The 17,706-nt window shown below is 39.4% G+C and overlaps 1 protein-coding gene across 1 annotated transcript in view; it reads left to right on the top strand.

Annotated features, from left to right (window-relative positions):
- Positions 1–17,706, top strand: part of LOC102932938 (adhesion G-protein coupled receptor V1) — a 331,043-nt gene that overhangs the window by 81,546 nt on the left and 231,791 nt on the right. Inside the window, exons 43-52 of the mRNA XM_037902481.2 lie at positions 463–611; positions 2,071–2,272; positions 2,627–2,846; positions 4,458–4,697; positions 8,751–8,900; positions 10,058–10,531; positions 11,330–11,476; positions 13,210–13,381; positions 13,796–13,931; positions 16,704–17,551. Of these exons, the coding sequence (XP_037758409.2) occupies positions 463–611; positions 2,071–2,272; positions 2,627–2,846; positions 4,458–4,697; positions 8,751–8,900; positions 10,058–10,531; positions 11,330–11,476; positions 13,210–13,381; positions 13,796–13,931; positions 16,704–17,551 (2,738 nt within the window). The remainder of the gene's footprint in view (positions 1–462; positions 612–2,070; positions 2,273–2,626; positions 2,847–4,457; positions 4,698–8,750; positions 8,901–10,057; positions 10,532–11,329; positions 11,477–13,209; positions 13,382–13,795; positions 13,932–16,703; positions 17,552–17,706) is intronic.

Genomic DNA, 17,706 nt, shown 5'->3' on the forward strand with positions numbered 1-17,706 from the left:
GAGATCCACAAGTGCAGATCATTAGGACAAAATATCTCACAGAAGCTATGCACCAACAATGGGAGACAGCACAAACAACAGTCCACACTTGAGCCTTTGTAGATTCAGGGCTTTAAGGTTTATCTCTTGGGGTATAATCTCATTAATAGATAGTTTTGTCACTGTCTGTTCTTACAGAACAATCAGGTTACTGTTTCTGTACTTCACAAGGGTTTGTGAAGTTGGTTGCAAATAAAATTGGAAAAACGTGACAATGGAGAGACTTTCATTTTCAGGGAAGAAAAAAACAACTCTGTCCTGCACTTGTTCTGCTTTTGAAAGGTGTGGCTGGGAGGGTTGTGACAATAACTGTAAAAGAACCAAAGTACTTGTGGAGTCTACAAAATGACATACAGGCATCTTGAGCCCATTTCTTTTTATAAAAGCTAACGTATCTGTATTTTCTTCTCATGCTCTTGCAAGTGGATTTGATTTTGCTGTTAGAGAAAATGGACTGCAAGTGGACCAGCCCCCTGGGATAGGAAACATCTCCACAGTTCACATCATTATAATGAAAAATGACAATGCAGAGGGCATCATTGAGTTTGATCCGTGGTATATCACTCTGCAAGGTAGGTTAATGTTTAAATTTATGCTGCAATTTAAAGGATAGGCTTGCGGCTACAGCACAGGATTGGTAGTCAAGGCTTCTGGGCTCTATTCTTGGCTTTGCCACAAGCTTCATGTATGTTCTTGGGTAAGTGATTGAGCTTCATTCCCCGCTTTCAGCCTTTGTAAACGAGGATGAATACTGTTTTGCAAAAGTCTGTTTGCTCACCTGCCTGGGGGAAGTGTTTTTTTTAAGGAGGAAGGAAATAGTATTATATTTTTCATTATCAGTCATCATAGAAAAGGAAAGGCAAGTAGATTTTGTGCCTGGGCTGGTATATTTTGCAATCTGGAATGATACCTACTTAAAACAGGTGTTGTGAGGCTTATTTCAATGGCAATTATAAAACATTTTGAGATCCTGAGACGGGAAGTTTTATAGAAGAGCAAAGTATTACCATTATGATTATTATTTGTCTTCTCATGTATTACAGTCAAATGTTTGTATTCGTTATGGTGTACTTTTGTATGACATACTGAGGTAAATGAATCCTAGCTATGGCTCCAGAGAAATAAATAGAGGATCACCAGGGATGAATCTGGCATTTGATATCTTCAGTAATAAGTAAAATCTCTGAAAATATCCGTACCTTTGCCGCCACCACTACATTGGATTACTGCAATATGAAGCTCTATTTAAGACTGCTCTTGAAGATCCCTGCAAGCTTCAGCTAGTGTGAAATGTGGCAGCCTCCCTACTTAGTTGAAGAAGTAGTCTAAAGTATATTACAGCTGAGTTTTGTGCATTGCACTGGCTAGCCGTTTGCTTATCGGTCCAGTTCAGTTCAAGATGTTATTAATTGGTAAAGCCTTATATTGTTTAAGATGTGTCTTAAGACTACCTTGATTCTTATTCATTCACCGTATTAATTGGGCATGCATTTGCTTTTACATATTCTCTGAAGATCATGAATAGTTGCTATAATTATCATACTGTACATTACAAAGTAATCTACAAATCTTCTATTGAGGGAAATGTAAACTGACAAATCATAACGAGTGTAGCATTGTATTCTTTGTTATTGATTCAGTTATTAAAGTTTAAAATAATGTGCATGTATTTTGATCAGTATCAAAACCTGAGAGGGGAAAAAAAGAGAACCTAGAAACATAAGACAGCTGGATGTTGTTCAAAGCTTCTCTGTCTATCTGATTAAAGAAAGTGCACATAATTCTCTTATGGGAAACAAGTGATAGTCCACTTATGTATATTATAATGTTGTTAGTCACTCTGTGGCCAATTTTTAGAAGCAGTTGGCTCAATTGCCCGAGCAATTCATGCCCTTGTGAGTACAATGGGCACATAAGTGTATAATCACCTATTTTGGGTGTCTAAATGGTCATTTACATGTACAGTTTATGAAGCTACTCTGAAAAATGCGCTCTTATTGTACAGTAGGTCATTTTGAATTACTCTTGCAGTGGAAGAGGATGTTGGAATGATCATGATTCCTGTAGTGAGAAAGCGTGGAACTCATGGCTATGTGACAGCTGATTTTCTCTCTCAAAGTATTTCTGCACTTCCTAATGGTATTGACTACAGTGTCAATAATAACTCAGTCATCTTTCATCATGGCCAGAACCAGAGTTTTATCAGTGTCTCTATTACAGATGATGATGAAAGGTAATGATGTTGGATCTTTGTTTAGTTATTCATTTGTTACCCTATAATTGTTTAGAAATCCAGTTTTAGCCCATTGCATGCTACATACTTATACTTTGATTTGAAGAGAACAAACCAATGAGTGTGCAGGAAGTTAGGAGAGCCCGTGGCTGCTGCTGCCAAGTCACTGAATTACCTTTATTTCAGATCTCAGGTTTATGCAAAGAAAAGGAATAATCAACAATACGTTCATTGCTTCATGTACATTTAAAATAGTGCATATATGCAACCAACAAGGCAACTTACTAGATTTTCAGCTTTTATTTTTACTCCATGTTTGTTAGTGTTTTAAAGACTCTGATCTCTTTGACCCAGGGAGTTTGCAGAGCAGTTTGAAATCCAGCTGATAGGAGCCACCGGAGGAGCAGTCCTTGGGCTCCACCTAGTGAGTCAAATCACTATTGCTAAGAGCGACTCCCCTAATGGACTTGTACGATTCCTCAACCAAAGCCGAATTATTGTTCCAAACCCCAGTTCCTCACTGACACTGTCCTTGGTGCTGGAAAGAACTGGAGGATTGATAGGAGAAACTCAGGTAGGCCTTGCCTTTCAAAGAATTTTGTGTAGTTTTCAATAAAAATAAGATATAAATTTCACTCTATAAAATCATGTTGAGAGAAGGAAGGTATGTAATTTATTAAATTCATAGGTTGAAATTATAATAGCAATAATGTATTACTACTTTGCATTTCCATAGGACTTTACATTTAAGGCTCTCAAAGCGCTTTATGCACATGAATGAATTTAGACCCCACTAAAACTACTGTAAAGTAGATGTTATCTCTTTATTTACCCTCTGCTTGAAGACCAGAAAACTGAGATGTCAAGAAATTAAGTGACTTGACCCAGGTCACACAAGAATTGTGTTAAAGAGCTGAGAATAAAACTTAGAAGAGAATCTAACCCCAAACTTACAGCCACCTGCCGAGGGCTGCCTTACATGCTGGACAGTACCCAGAGCCCCCTTCAACATTCAGCACTACAAGCACTTCGGCTCCTGCCTCCATTCATCAGGGCTTGTGAAGGGAGGCAGCATTGTTTCACTTACATCAGTCCTGCTGCTCCTGTTCAGAGAATTCTCCCAAACCCCTTGCAGCTGCAATGGCATGTATGTGGCTCCATGTCTTCTGATTCCCAGTCCTATGCCATAACTTCAAGACTGTTTTTCCTTGCCATTTATTGAGGGGCAGAATAACGGTTTAATGTTGACTTCTCTCTGGAACTATAAATAGCAACTGTGTCTGATTCTTCTCTCATACCAGTTTCACACATTTCGTTCAGTTACATTCATTTACATTGGTGTAACAGAATGATCAGGCCCTGTCTACTTCAGCATATATGTTTACAACAATTATTTACTCTAATGGTGAATGTACATCCTCTTCTCCTAAATATTTCAGATCCCATCATTTAAACATTACCACAAAAAAGCCACAAAACTCCACTTCTAACTGATTTGGAGCTATCAAGCAGTATAGCTATATGATAAACTGAATAATATTACTCTTGTCCTCCTTTTTCTTTCCCTCCCAATTTTTATTACATTCTTTTCCTATGTCTTACATTAAATTAGCCCCCAAATCCTGTCAAGATACAGGTACTTTATTATTTGCAATGTAAAATTAAGAACGTACATGAGTCTTCGCAGGATTTTGAGGACTTTGAGTACAAGCTCTCTGGGGCAAAGACTTTATCTGGTGTGTTTAGTACAAGGTGTGGCAGGGCAGAGTTCTAATCTTGATTAGAGCTTTTGGGTTCTATTGTAATAAAAGTTAATAACATACATAATTTTTTTCCTGTGTGTGCTCATTTAAAATAAAGTTTTGATTCTTTTCTGTTTATTAACATCCATAATTTTGAAGTTTTGTTTTTAAAGTAATAGTCAGAATAACCCTTCACTGTTTCTCTTCTCTCTGTCTCTAAGTTAATTTTTAGAAAATATTATCATTAGAGAGAAGAGTCCGATGTTACAGTTATGTTGTGTGCCATCCATTCTCTTAACAGTATAGTATGACTGTATAATCACATACCAGATATACAGATTCTTAGGACAGTATAATTGGGTTACACTGTTACTTTTTCCCTTTGTTGTGAGGCTGTTATTATATTGACGCGACTCTACATTTGAAACTAATATTTTCCACAGATTAATTGGGACATTTTAGGACCCAATTCAGAAGAGGCATTATCCCCCCTGAGCAGTGACATTGGTGACCCTGTGAATGGATCATTCTATTTTAGAGAAGGAGAAGGAGGTCTGAGAACTATTAGTCTGAAAATCTACCCTCATGGAGAAGTTGAAGTTCAGGAGATCTTCATTATTAGGTTGAGCCTTGTGAAAGGTGAAACAGAAATAGACCCCAAGGCTACCAACATTACCCTAATAGTAAGTTGTTACTTTTTTTCCCTTGAGGATTGTTTCTGAAGAGTTTTTGAATTTAATCCAACAGATTGCCTAGTTTATCATTCCACTCCCTCGTCTCACGTCTTACCCAGCAACGGTATTATAGAAGCAAGGAGGTAAAGGATCCATGAATCAAGGCTATTATCTCAGCACCAACCTGGCCCTATTCCCTTCTGGTTGTCTTAGCTTTCTGAACTGAAAGTATGGAGTGGAACCTCATGCCCAAATTCTTAGTTTGCATTCTGTGTTTTCTCTATCCTCCTCTTTTCTCTTTCAGCTTCCGTATGTAAAAGGAAAGCAAGAAGAAATCCAGCTACAGAAGAATAAAAAGTATGGGTAATGGGGAGAGAAGAAAGGAGAGGCATGGTAGCAAGGAAAAATCCTTGCTGCAGAGACTTCACAGCTTAAAGCGATTCTGGCAGGAGAGGGGAGAATCCTATGAACAGCCAGCAGGGAAATACATCCTTCTCACATAACAACCTTCTCAGAGCCGTGCATTGAGGTTTTGCACAGAATTACGCCGGCCCTCCCCCAGGACAAAGTTTTTTTCCTCAGCCTCTGTTCCATCACCCTACAGTGCTTCCTGTTTTTTTGGCTGGTGAATCCTGCCTGACAGAAATCTCATCGTCTGAGAAAGGCCCTCAGACAGTCTATGGGGGGAGAGAGTAGTGGGCATGACAAACTGCATATGTGACATCAAAAAGTGCAAAGCCAAAACAAAGGAGTTTCAGATCCTGGGGTAGCTACTCCCATATACTACTACTGCCTCCCATTCCACCACCTTGCACAAGTCCCTCTGCACGTCTTAGTCCAAGTCTTACCTCTTGAATGAAATGATATCAGGGGAAGGTCCAAGGACTGGAATTGACTTCAACTCCTTATGGGAGATTCTATCTGTGGCAAAAGTAGAGCCTACATTTGGAGCAAGGCTTCAATCTCTAAATGTCTCTCAAAAACGTTGTCCTGCTTCCCACTTTGGTACTTTGGTCCCATCAACCAAGTCAGGATAGACTTGGTAGGTTCTTGGTCCCTGTTTCCTACTCCAGGTTTACTATGGAAAACCAAAAATCCCCAGCGGTATTCTGGACTTTAGGTAAGAATTCCTAAATATATGCTAACCAATAGGACAGACATCTTTATTATTGGATCTCTAAGTAGTTCAGGGAAGCTGTCTGGGAATTAGAAGATTAATTTGCAAGTTAATCCACAGTGAATTCCTTTTGCAACTTTACCTTGGAATGTGGACAGATGAATAAGGATGACATGGTTTTCTCTACTTCCAGAAGACCTCTTTTGTTGTCAGTTTTACAGTAACTTCTACCCACCAGTCAGATGCCGTGAAAGTTTACTCCCCTCCTTGTGTTTCCCATGGCACAACATTCAACAGGACCTATAGATAATTACTCTCTTAATATAGTCCTACCCTCATCTTTATGGGATTGCATGGAACGTCTACCTAAGGGACATGCACATCCTCTTTACGTCTTCCCAACCCCTTCTCACACAAAGTTAAAGATCTATGCCTTCTTCATCCCTACTCATACTGAGTTAAAGATCTGTGCCTGCTGACTGTTTTTCTCCTTATTAGCCATTATTTTTCAAAATAGGACAGTTTTTGAATCTCCCCAAGCTTATTCTGGAGACTCATATCACTGAATGTATTGTTTTAGTTACACTGTGACCTGATCTCTCCATTGCAGGAGAGGAAGCTTCTCTCCCTAGGTGACAAGCAAGCTCTGAAGTTTTACCTGTCTTGTACTTCCAGTTTCAGAAGAATTAAGTCTTTTTTTAAAGGTTGCTACAAAGGACAGACTGCCACTGAGACCACAGTGGCTCAGTCAATCAGATATTGTAGTCCATTAGCATATGATCAGGCCATTCTGTCTGAAGTATGGCAACTTCACAGGCTCAGAACTCAGAAGCATTTAACTCTGGAATTTGTTAGGTCATCTCCTGACACTGTCATCTGGCATTATTAATTGGATCTGTCCCTGTTGGCTGACATTTGTTAGTCACTAAGGGTGCCAAGCATCCCTTTAAGTGACATACACTGTCCTGGATTGCTGCTGTTCAGTAGGATGAAAGAAGAGGGACATAGGATAAGGGAAAATTAGTCACTGATAATTCTGTTCATCATAGTACTTTCTTCCTACATCCATCCCCCTTTTCTCTGGAGAGTATCACTTGGGAGTTTTTTCCCCCTCTGGTTTTACTGTCTATTACTTTGCTTTGGAAGTCTCCAATTGGAAAGATAGCCGATGGATTAGTGCTTATATATTAGCCTTGGTTGTCAGGTCTCTTGCCTCCTTGCTTCTGGTAGGTGGAGTCCTAATGCTGTCTGTAATTACTAGTAGTGTGCAGGATGTACAAAGAGAAGACTGTGATAAACAGAATTCTCCGTAAGTAATTTTTCCCAAATCCAACAGAATATATAATTCAGTACAATTATTGAGGGCACCTTATCCCACAAACATCTCAAGGGGCCTTATTATAATAAAATCAAAAAGGTAATTGAAATATATCAAGTACTGAGAGAAAGGACTTTTAATTTGAATCTTTAAAAATGTAATGGTGCCAGTGCTTATTCGACTTCTTGTCCCACTCTCATCTGCATCATAGCTAAACTTGATGGTTGCTAGGCACCTAAGCACTTTAGAAAATTCCTCTAGGCACCTATGTGTGTCTTCAGGTACCTAAATACCTTTAAAATGTAGGGCCTAACGACCAATATAGTAATAATTCCCCCCTCCGCCAATATTTGATTGTGTGGGGAAGGGGGAGGGACACAGGGAGATGGGATTTAAAATGTGATATTGATATCCAGAGACTGAAATTCTCTGCTTATTCACTGAAAAGGAATAGCGCAAGCAGTGTTCGATCTAGCTTCTCCACACTGTCCCGTCAATAGAACTGTTTAAATATTGTGTTTGTGTTTGCATGCAATGCATATTATTCATCCAGTTGTTATTCTGTGAATAATTAGCTCTAGTATTTGTCTGGCCCTGTCCACCAAAATGCCTCTTCAGTGATTTGGAGAACCCACCTCTAGTAGTAAGAAGGGGGAGTTCAGTCTCCAAAGCCGTTAAATCACTGGTGCCGCTGCTGAGATTGCAAACTAGAGTGCCAGTGAGTGCCCATTATGATTCTGGTATGTGTTGTGGCTCCTATTCACTAGGGGCTGGATTGAATCCATTAAATCAATTAACTTCAATTACCACACTAAAAGGTGAGAATCAGAAACCTAGAGGTGAAGTGTTCTGTATCCCACTACAGATGCCACCCAGTCCAACAATAGTTAATGTAAATATTGCCTGCTGCACTGCAAGTCCAGTAAGCTGCTTGTTCTGGCCTTCTAGACTAAAGAGGATAATAGATTCCCATCCTCTTTCTGGTGCTCTAGCACAACAGAAGAGAACTCACTCAGATCCCTTAACTTCTCTTCATAGGATTTATTTTCCAAACTGTATATCATTTCCTTTGCTCTCTGAAGTCTGTCCAAATCATTCATGTCATTTTTGTAAAATATTGTTTGAAACTGAGTGAGGCTTGACCAGTGCTGCTTTAAGTAGTGCTGAGCAGAGCAGACTAATTACCTGACTTTGTTTACACATCCTCCCATTATTACAAACCAAGAGCTTTGCCTCTTTCCTGACAGCATCATATTACTGACTTGTATTCAATTTATAATCCACTGTAATGCACTGATCCTTCCTTGTGACACTCATAGCATTTTTCCATTGAACAACTGGTCTTATGTAGATTTAGTGGAGCTGCCTGTTTGTTTTGCGTGTTTGGTCTTGACACCAGACCATTTTACTCTGGTCTTATGGTGCTCCTATCTGCTATTTATTTTTCTTTTCATACAATATCCATTTCAGCTGCTACTGTACTCTCAGACTTGTTGGGGGAAAATCAGGATGGCGGAGGGTTAATGGATTTGTGAGTTGTTGAATCCAGCATCGAGTTCCCCAGTGGTCTATAAATAAGATAGTTCATTATATATTCTTGACCCATATTTTGTTTGCTGCTTTCTAGATACAGAAGTTTGGTGATCCCAATGGAATTGTGCAGTTTGCTCCTGAATCATTATCTAGTAAGCACTATGAGGAGCCATCAGTCTTGGAAGGGCCAGAGAATATTACACTTTTCATCAAACGAGTCCAAGGCACTCTGGGGAACATAATGGTATTCTTACTCTCATTTTGGGGTTACTTAAAAACAATATAATCTGCAGTCTTCGTCCATTAGAATGCATATAGGAGAGCAGGCACAATTTAGACCTGTCTTAAGAAAGTCTTTTGATTGCTTACAGTGTTTGTGTATCTTCTTTTGGAGTTGGCATAATTGAACAAGGGATTTGGCCCTAATATTTCATGTTTGGAAAGTCATGTCCAATTTCTATATTTATCGGACAAAATGTGGCAACCCATGCTTATTTTTTGACACTCTCCTCTCTCTCTCTCTTCTCCTATCCTTATGATAGGAGAATGGTGTAGAATGCATTTTTTAATAAAGTGATACCTTCTTAGAAAGGGAGCAACATAGACCCAGTCTTCTCAGACAGCTGCGTGCCATACAACAGATGGGAATTGGGCCCTTGTGCTTTGAACAGTGATCAACACTGGTTATTAAATCAGTTGGGGATTACCTCCTGAAGTTCTTCAGAATTCAGCAAGCTGTTTGTAGCATAATATCATGGACTCCCTTTCTGGTGCAATCATTTTTTGGTATTCTTTTTAAAAAGTATCCAGTATCTTATATAATGGATACCATCTGTGGAAATTATTTTTTAAAAGGTATCTGATGTTGATGGAGTGGTAAGGATTTTCCTGTTGTTCTCATTTGGCTGGAGTTCTATACAGAGGGGAAAGATTTTTAAAAAAAAATTGTGCACCCTACAGTAAAGAACATTTGGCCCACTTCATATGTACCTGGAGTGCACTTGGTATGTTTTATGCCTGCAGTGCTCAAGGAACTATATTTTGTACTTTTAAGTACTTTGTCATTCTTAAGAGAAAAATTTCTGGGGGACTCTTGAGAGAGGGAACAGCAGGGGAGTGTTGAGCAGTAAAAACAAACTGTGGAATTAGGCCTAAAAATTCTGTAAAGTGAACCTACAAAGATATTCAGAAACAACCACCACCACATTCAGGTCACTGAGGGTAAGCTGTGGGAGGAGGGAAGGCAGATTGTGGTCCTGTTTTAGGTTACCATGCCTGTTTCTTTTTTATATTTCCATAAAATAATTTCTATTTTCTTGCTAAATGTTGTATCTTATGCTCTGTGTACTTGAGTGTATGAGAGTTCCAAGTTAGTAAACAATGTTTTTTCACTTATTTCAGGTTCACTGGAAGCTGAGTAGTGATTCTGATACTACAGGTGACTTCCTTGCAACAGGGGGTTCTGTCTCCATTGCTGAAAATCAGAGTGCAGCAGAGATCATTATTCATCTGTTACCAGATGATGTTCCAGAAGTAGATGAGAATTATGTGGTAGAGCTGGTTTCAGTGGAAGGAGGAGCAGATTTGGATCAGGACAAGAGAGTTTTGAGATTCACTGTGTTAGCAAACGATGACCCCCATGGAGTGTTTGCCTTGTACTCTGATAGGCAGTCAGTATTGATAGAGAGAGACTTGAGCCGGCACATTCAGATGAATATAACTCGATATTCTGGGACATTCGGAGATGTGAGTGTTGAGTACCGAATCTCATCTCATCATGAAGAACCAGTAATCACTCCTGAGAATACAGTGGGATGTCTGCTGGTGAAAGATGGTGCCAGCTTTGGTGTGAAGAGAGTGCCAATAAGCAGCCAGGTCTGTAGTGTCCTTAAGTTGGATAGACCTCTCTAGCGTTTTGTTACCTAAATTCATGTCTACATCATGTGTACAAATGTCATTGAATAAGACATTAAATGGTGATAAATAGTGTCTGTTGGAGAGAAAGAGAGAGAAACAATTTTGATACTCTGGATTTTGTATTATTTATGTACAGTTGTGTTAAAAGAAAATGTGATTTTCAGTATAAGAATGGAATATAAAACCAAGGCGGTGTGTATCCCTGAGCTTCTGCCTATATCCCTTTCTGTGTATCAGTCATGTTTTCTGTTTTAGATTCTGTTGTGTAGGCCCAAATCCTCTCCCAAGTGTGCTTTTGGGAGTGGGCTATTTACTGGAGAAGGCTGCTTCGTTCTGGAAGACTGAATCATCAAGACCTGCAAGTACCCCACAGCTGCTGTATGCTCCCATCTGTGGGTTGACGTGCATAGCTGCAGATACACTAGCCTCACCCTACTCTATTCTCTACATTTCCCATTCTGTTACTGAGCTCATTGTGCTAGATACCGTGAACCTATAATAAGTGACAATCCTTGCCCCAAAGAGCTTACATTGTGCAAAACTGCTGTTGGCCTTCCTTCACAGTATTAACTTTTGTGTAATGATTTTGAGGAAGATCTTTGTTAAACTGCTTGCCACTTTAATGCTTCTCAGTGCATGGTACCATTAAAGGAGCTGCAGACCATTTCTGTTACTTAACTCCTTAACTCAGCTGATATTGTTGGTTTCAGTTGAATAAAATTGCCAGCTTTTAAAATTTAAATTGTATCTTTAAAGGTGTTTCTCTTACTGGGCTTGAATTTCACTCTGGAACTGACCAATGCAAGCCTGATAAATGGAAGTGCCAATTATATGCCTAAAATAATATTAGGAAGAGCAAAATCAGCTACTCTGTCTATTCCGGAGGAAGCTGCCAATTCTCAGGTAATTAGACTGACTGCAGTGAAACAAGCTTACCACTAGAGGGCAGTTCCTGATACTTCTGTTACTAGAGGCCTGGGTACTGTATTTAAGTGATGCTAACATTTGTTTTTATGATCAAAGTCAGCTTAATGGTTGACAGTCGTCCCCAGTTGTTACATGTACAGTACACATCAAGGATCTGATAAACATTTTGTACCTCAGAAATTCAAGAGACATAGTTTCTAAATGTATTAACTTTTGACACACTTTTTAAAAATGTGTTTTATCTATCTTTATGGAGGAGATGGTATGATGGGATAACATGATTTTGGTAATTAATTGATCTTTAAATATTCATGGTAAATAGGCCCAATGGCCTGTGATGGGATGTTAGATGAGGTGGAATCTGAGTTACTACAGAAAATTCTTTCCTGGGTATCTGGCTGGTGAATCTTGCCCATATACTCAGGGTTTAGCTGATCGCCATATTAGGGTCGGGAAGGAATTTTCCTCCAGGGCAGATTGGAAGAGGCCGTGGAGGTTTTTCGCCTTCCTCTGTAGCATGGGGCACGGGTCACTTGCTGGAGGATTCTCTGCTCCTTGAAGTCTTTAAACCACGATTTGAGGACTTCAATAGCTCAGACATAGGTGAGAGCTTTTTCGCAGGAGTGGGTGGGTGAGATTCTGTGGTCTGCGTTGTGCAGGAGGTCGGACTAGATGATCATAATGGTCCCTTCTGACCTTAGTATCTATGAATCTATGAATCTATATGAAAGTAGAAAACAGCTGGTGAACCATAATAGATGTGTTTGCAGTTAGTTTATGCCTATGTCTTCATAAATCTGAAGCATTAAGAAATTTAAGAAAAATGTTGAGTCCAGATAATATTCTCTCTTTAGGTTAAGTAGTGAGTCTAAAAGCAGCTTATACCAAAAGAGGCAGATTTCCTTCCATTCTTTAACACTGCAAATATAAAGCTTGACACCGTTGTATTGAGCCAAATTCTGGTTTCACTTACTTTAGTGAGATTACATGGGAGTAAACAATGGCAGAATCGGTCCATAATAAAGTACTGTCTACCTCAATTACCCTTATTTAATATACTGGAAACAGACAATAGCATGTCACTGTCTTACCTCTTAAATTCAATTGATGCTAATATTAAATGCTTTTAGATCTCTTATCTTGAACCCCCTTTTTCTCTCTTGCTTCCTTCAATTCATAATTTAACTTTATTCACATGGTTCTTTCCTTTAGCATTGTTTACTACCCCATGGATGCCACTTATATTATCACTTCTAGACTGTGAGAATAACCGTTTTAGTCACAACTTCAGCTGAAGAACAAAGCAAATAGCTGGAACAAGTATTTATCTGCTGAGCAATGTCATTTGGCATTGACTTTCTTTTCATCAGATGCACAGTTGATCATTTATTTTCTGTCTGTGTATGTATGCATACATGCATCATAATAGCTCCTCTCCAAGAGAGTTAAGAAGCCTTTTTTTCCCTTATGAAGAATACATACCATGTGCTATACCCTGGTATCTTTTAACACAGAAATCTAAGTCACATTGATTACCTATTTCCAAAACTATGAGTGAGTCTCAGAAATCCAGAATTTAGAATCTTTGGTAAATGCATATGTAGTAGGTATATGGCTACTGTAATATATATAATATATATACAGTATATACATGCAGTACTAGATATCCCCATATCGTTCTAACAAAGATGTATTATATGTTTCTGTAGGTTGGCTTTGAGTCTCTCATTTTACAACTTACAAACATTATAGAAGGGACAGGCGAAGCTGTGATAACCAGAAAAGGAGTGTATGGCTCTGTAACAGTTAGCTGGACTTCTGGATACCCACTTGATTTAATCCCAGAGTTTGTTCATCCAGGCAACATTACACCTGGATTTGGTGAGCACTTTCTTGTTACAGTATACTCAGAGCTACAGAATTTCCATGTCTGACTAACTCCACTTTAATTGTTACTCTAATATTTTTGCACATTTCATGCTCCCTTTTTAATAAGAAATCATTGTTTGAATGAAAGTATATTATATGATTTTTATTTGTGAGTAGTAAGGTTTCTTTTTGGAATAAGGAAAACCTTGCATTTCATAGATAATGTACTCCTTAATGCAATATGCACCTTGTTATACTTCTGAAGAACTGCTTTATAGAGAAAAGGTGCTGTACTTGTCATGCAGATTTCCACTTCCCTAGACAGAGCAGGAGTCTGATGATAACTCACATTTCTCTATGGTCAAAAGTAAAAAAAGGATTCCTGTTTAACAATTTGTGAATTGTTGCTTCTCTGTCTTTCTCCAGGTAATGTTACATTTTCTTATGGTGAACAAAACAAAGTAATTTCATTTCATGTTATTCCAAGCTTAAGTAGACGGGAGGCATTTGCTATCCATCTAACATCAGTGTACAGCAATGTGCCTGGTGGAGCTTACCTGAGGTAAGGGTATTACTTAGACCCTTGGTTAATTGCATGGACCCCAACAAATGGATATATGCAGTAAAAATTCTGATCTGATTACAAACATTTAAACTGTGCAAAACCTAATTGAGTTAGAAAAAGGAAAAATCAGCAACATAAAGATTTGGTAACTTTGTTGGTGAACCCATGGCTCCAGACCAAATGGAACCAATTGGTAGGGCTGCTCTGATCAGATCTGGAACCTCTTGCAAAGCCAGTTCAATTCCTTGGCAGTAGTGTGTAGGGGAAATAGGGGAATGGACAATTTGCCTACAACTGGGATATCTGTATATATGTTTGTGGAGGCAGTTAGAGGCATAGAGGATCCAAGATTTTCTGAGAAACTGGAGGAGAAGTGGAATCTATAATTTTCCTCTGCAAAGGCCACAATATAGAGAAATGCATTAAATACATCCTAATATCCTAGAGAGCACCAATTATCACCACAGAGCTTTCCCTCTGTGCAAAGGATGTCTTTCTCCATACTGTGAAGCACTGAAACATGAGCAAAAAACACCATACTAGTATTGGTGGGTCTGTCTAACCATTGGCAGTGTTTTCTTAACTGGCATCCGGTCAATTTTTGCAAAAGGTCAAAAACTGAATGTGTATAGAGAGTGAGTCATCCCATCACCCAAAGAGGTGTTAGATGAGACTTGATTAATATTTTTTGGTGCAGTGTGTGGGAAGGTTGCATTGCTACAACCTTTCTGGTAGGTAAAAGGAGAAAAAAAATGAACCAAATTGCACCTACTCTGAAGTCACTTACCTTAAATAAAATTCTGGTATGTCCAAGAAAGAACCAATTTTGAAAGGAATTAAAATTGCTGAATTAAACTAGACTCCATTAGCACTACTAAGTTTGAGGCTGCAGAATCAATCGCTGCTTGTGAGTTTCAGTGCATTGATTTGTAGGACTCTGTCCCACAGGAACCACTAGTTTAAAAGATGCTGCAGGACACCCCATTTTGACATTCAAAGTGAGTGGAAGTTATTGCAAGACTCTCAGTGAGGGTGTAAAGTACTGCTTAATTCTCTTAAAAAAAAATTACTAGCAATAATTTCTTTCAGGCTCAGGCCTATAAGACCTGAAAAGGAGATTGGTCCAGAGGAGGGAAAGGTAGGCAACGCCTACTCTTTGTCCTGGATATGCAGTGAATAAAGACAAAACACACACACAAAGGCTAGGTCTAAGCATCAGGCTGCAACTTATATTTAATTGACATAACACTGAGATGAACAGTACCCCCTGGGAAAACAGTGATCCAGTATGGAAGGACATGACTGCATGAGTGCTTATGAGTGCATGAGCACCCTCTGCTTGACCTCCTTACATCACCCATGGGATCCAGCCAGCTGCTGGAATCACTGACCAGCACCCCTTCTCATTTGAGGAATGAGGGTAAGAAGACGTGGACAGCAATCTACTCTAGATTTGAGATACCTGTCCCTGCCCAAGAAATAACAAACAACACCAGAAGCCTTCCTGACTCCCATGCTCAGGTTTACCCCATGAGCAGGCCCACTGACAACTGCCCTACCCCATGCCAGACACTGAGAGAAAATTCTTCCTCGCTCCCCTGCGTGGAGATATGTCTACATCCCCAATATACCAGGAAAGTCAGTTCTGATGCATTCAAGTCACAGTAACTCAGAGGGTGGGTAGGTGCAGCCCAGACACCTGGGAACATGGTACTCAGGCCTGGGGAGAGGCCTTAAATGCTGGGGGAGGGGTGCAGCCATGTAGTCATACTCATCTGCCTCTCTCAGATTGGTCAGCTGGACTCTACAGAGTGGGGCCAATACCTTGCTCCATATCTGGTGATATTCTTGACCTCTCCATCCCTCCCTACAGCACCATCATTAGCTATCAATGAATAGAGTCAAGAAAGAAAGAAAATAAAGTAATTGGAGAATGAATAAAGAAGGATAAAAAGTGTTAATTAAAATAACTATTTTAATTAGTAATAATTATAAGGTATTTGAGTAAATAACTGAGCTCCTCTCAAGGTGTTCCTATATTTATCCAGTAAGTTGTTTGTATTGTTCTTCCTATTTATTAATTAAATTAGTACAAGGCTGCCTCTGCAACATCTCACTAAGAAACTATAAAGAAGCCACAATAATACCACTCTAAACCAGATCATCTTTATTCATTTTCTTTCCTTCTTTCTCCTGCCCCAACTCCTAGCTCATCACACCCCACATCCCTGTGGTATTGAGAGGAGACATTAATGCAGAGAATGTCTGTTCTCCTGACCCTGACTTTCCTCCCATTGCCCCACTGACTCTCTCGCATCTGTGGAATAGTTTCTGCAAGGTTTAAAGTAAGGGAGAAATATGTGGTGCCAGAACTCCCCATTTCCATGCACCCCACCTTCTTTTGCACCTTCTCTGCTCTTGGAAGTGGAAGATAGCATACAGGCCATAACGATTATTGTTTCTTCTTGCCTCAGTCTGCAGCCCAGGCTGAAAGGCTTGAAAGTTCTCTGGCCCTGACCCATGCAAGAACACTCCCTGTGAAGGGAACCTTTTTACCCCCTCTGTCACATTGTCACAACTCCTCCCTTCACCCTCTACACACCAAACTATTCTGAGCGGGGAACTTTTTTTGGTATGGTAACATTTTACATTCAACTTCTTGCGTCCATAAATGACAACATAGAATGCAAGACAACAGAGTATCAGACCCAATCATTTGTAATGGGTGACTTGTGTTTCTTAATTTAACTTTTATGTTTTATATTTCAGGTCAGGATTCACAGTAGCTGAAATTGAGCCAATGGGTGTCTTCCAATTTTCTCCTAACTCAAGACATGTTTCAGTTGAAGAAGATGTGCAGATGATCAGATTGCATGTCCAAAGATTGTTTGGGTTCCAAAGCAACCTCACTAAATTGACCTATCAGACTATTGCAGGAAGTGCCAAACCTTTAGAAGACTTTGAACCTGTTCAAAATGGAGAGCTTGTGTTTGGACATTTTCAGGCAGAGGCTGTAGTTGAAATATCAATCGTCGATGACACAATTTCTGAGATGGATGAAGTATTTTTTGTAAAGTTAACTTCAGTTGAAGTTTTGGCCATTGAAAAATTTAATCCTAATAGGAATCCACGTTTGAATCCAGATCTTAGTGTTTCAGCAGTTACGGTATTAGCCAATGATATTGTTCACGGAATCATCAGTCTTGGGCCAGGATTTATTTATACTGAGGAAGACACAAACAACAGTACACCCAACACAGTGATACTTAATATCAGAAGAACCCAGGGCTTTGCTGGTGATGTCAAAGTAACTGTTAAAACCTTTGGTGGAGTGAGTGCACAGAGTGGGATCAATGAATTTCCTTTTGAGAATGTGTATGGAAATTCTAACCTGACATGGGCAACTGAAGGGATGGACTTTGAGGAACAGATTATATCTGTGACACTGCTGGATAGAGAGAAAGAAAGCAAAGTGTCTATCAGAATTCTTGATGATGATGAGCCCGAAGGGCAAGAATTCTTCTATGTTTTCCTCTCAGACCCTCAAGGTGGAGCTCAGATTGTGGAGGGAAAGGATGAATATGGGTTTGCAGCTTTTGCAACAATAATTATCACAGGTAATGTTATTGTTTTCAGAGATTCAGTGCATAAATGCAATATAATTTAACATATAAAGCTGTCTAACCCTGAGTTCCTCTGGCAAATTCCATTAAGACTGGGATTTCTTTCCATGGGATATGCAGGGTATTTTGCTCCTAAACCTCTAGAGTTT

Source organism: Chelonia mydas, chromosome 5 (assembly GCF_015237465.2).
Source record: "Chelonia mydas isolate rCheMyd1 chromosome 5, rCheMyd1.pri.v2, whole genome shotgun sequence".
Taxonomy (NCBI): domain Eukaryota; kingdom Metazoa; phylum Chordata; order Testudines; family Cheloniidae; genus Chelonia; species Chelonia mydas.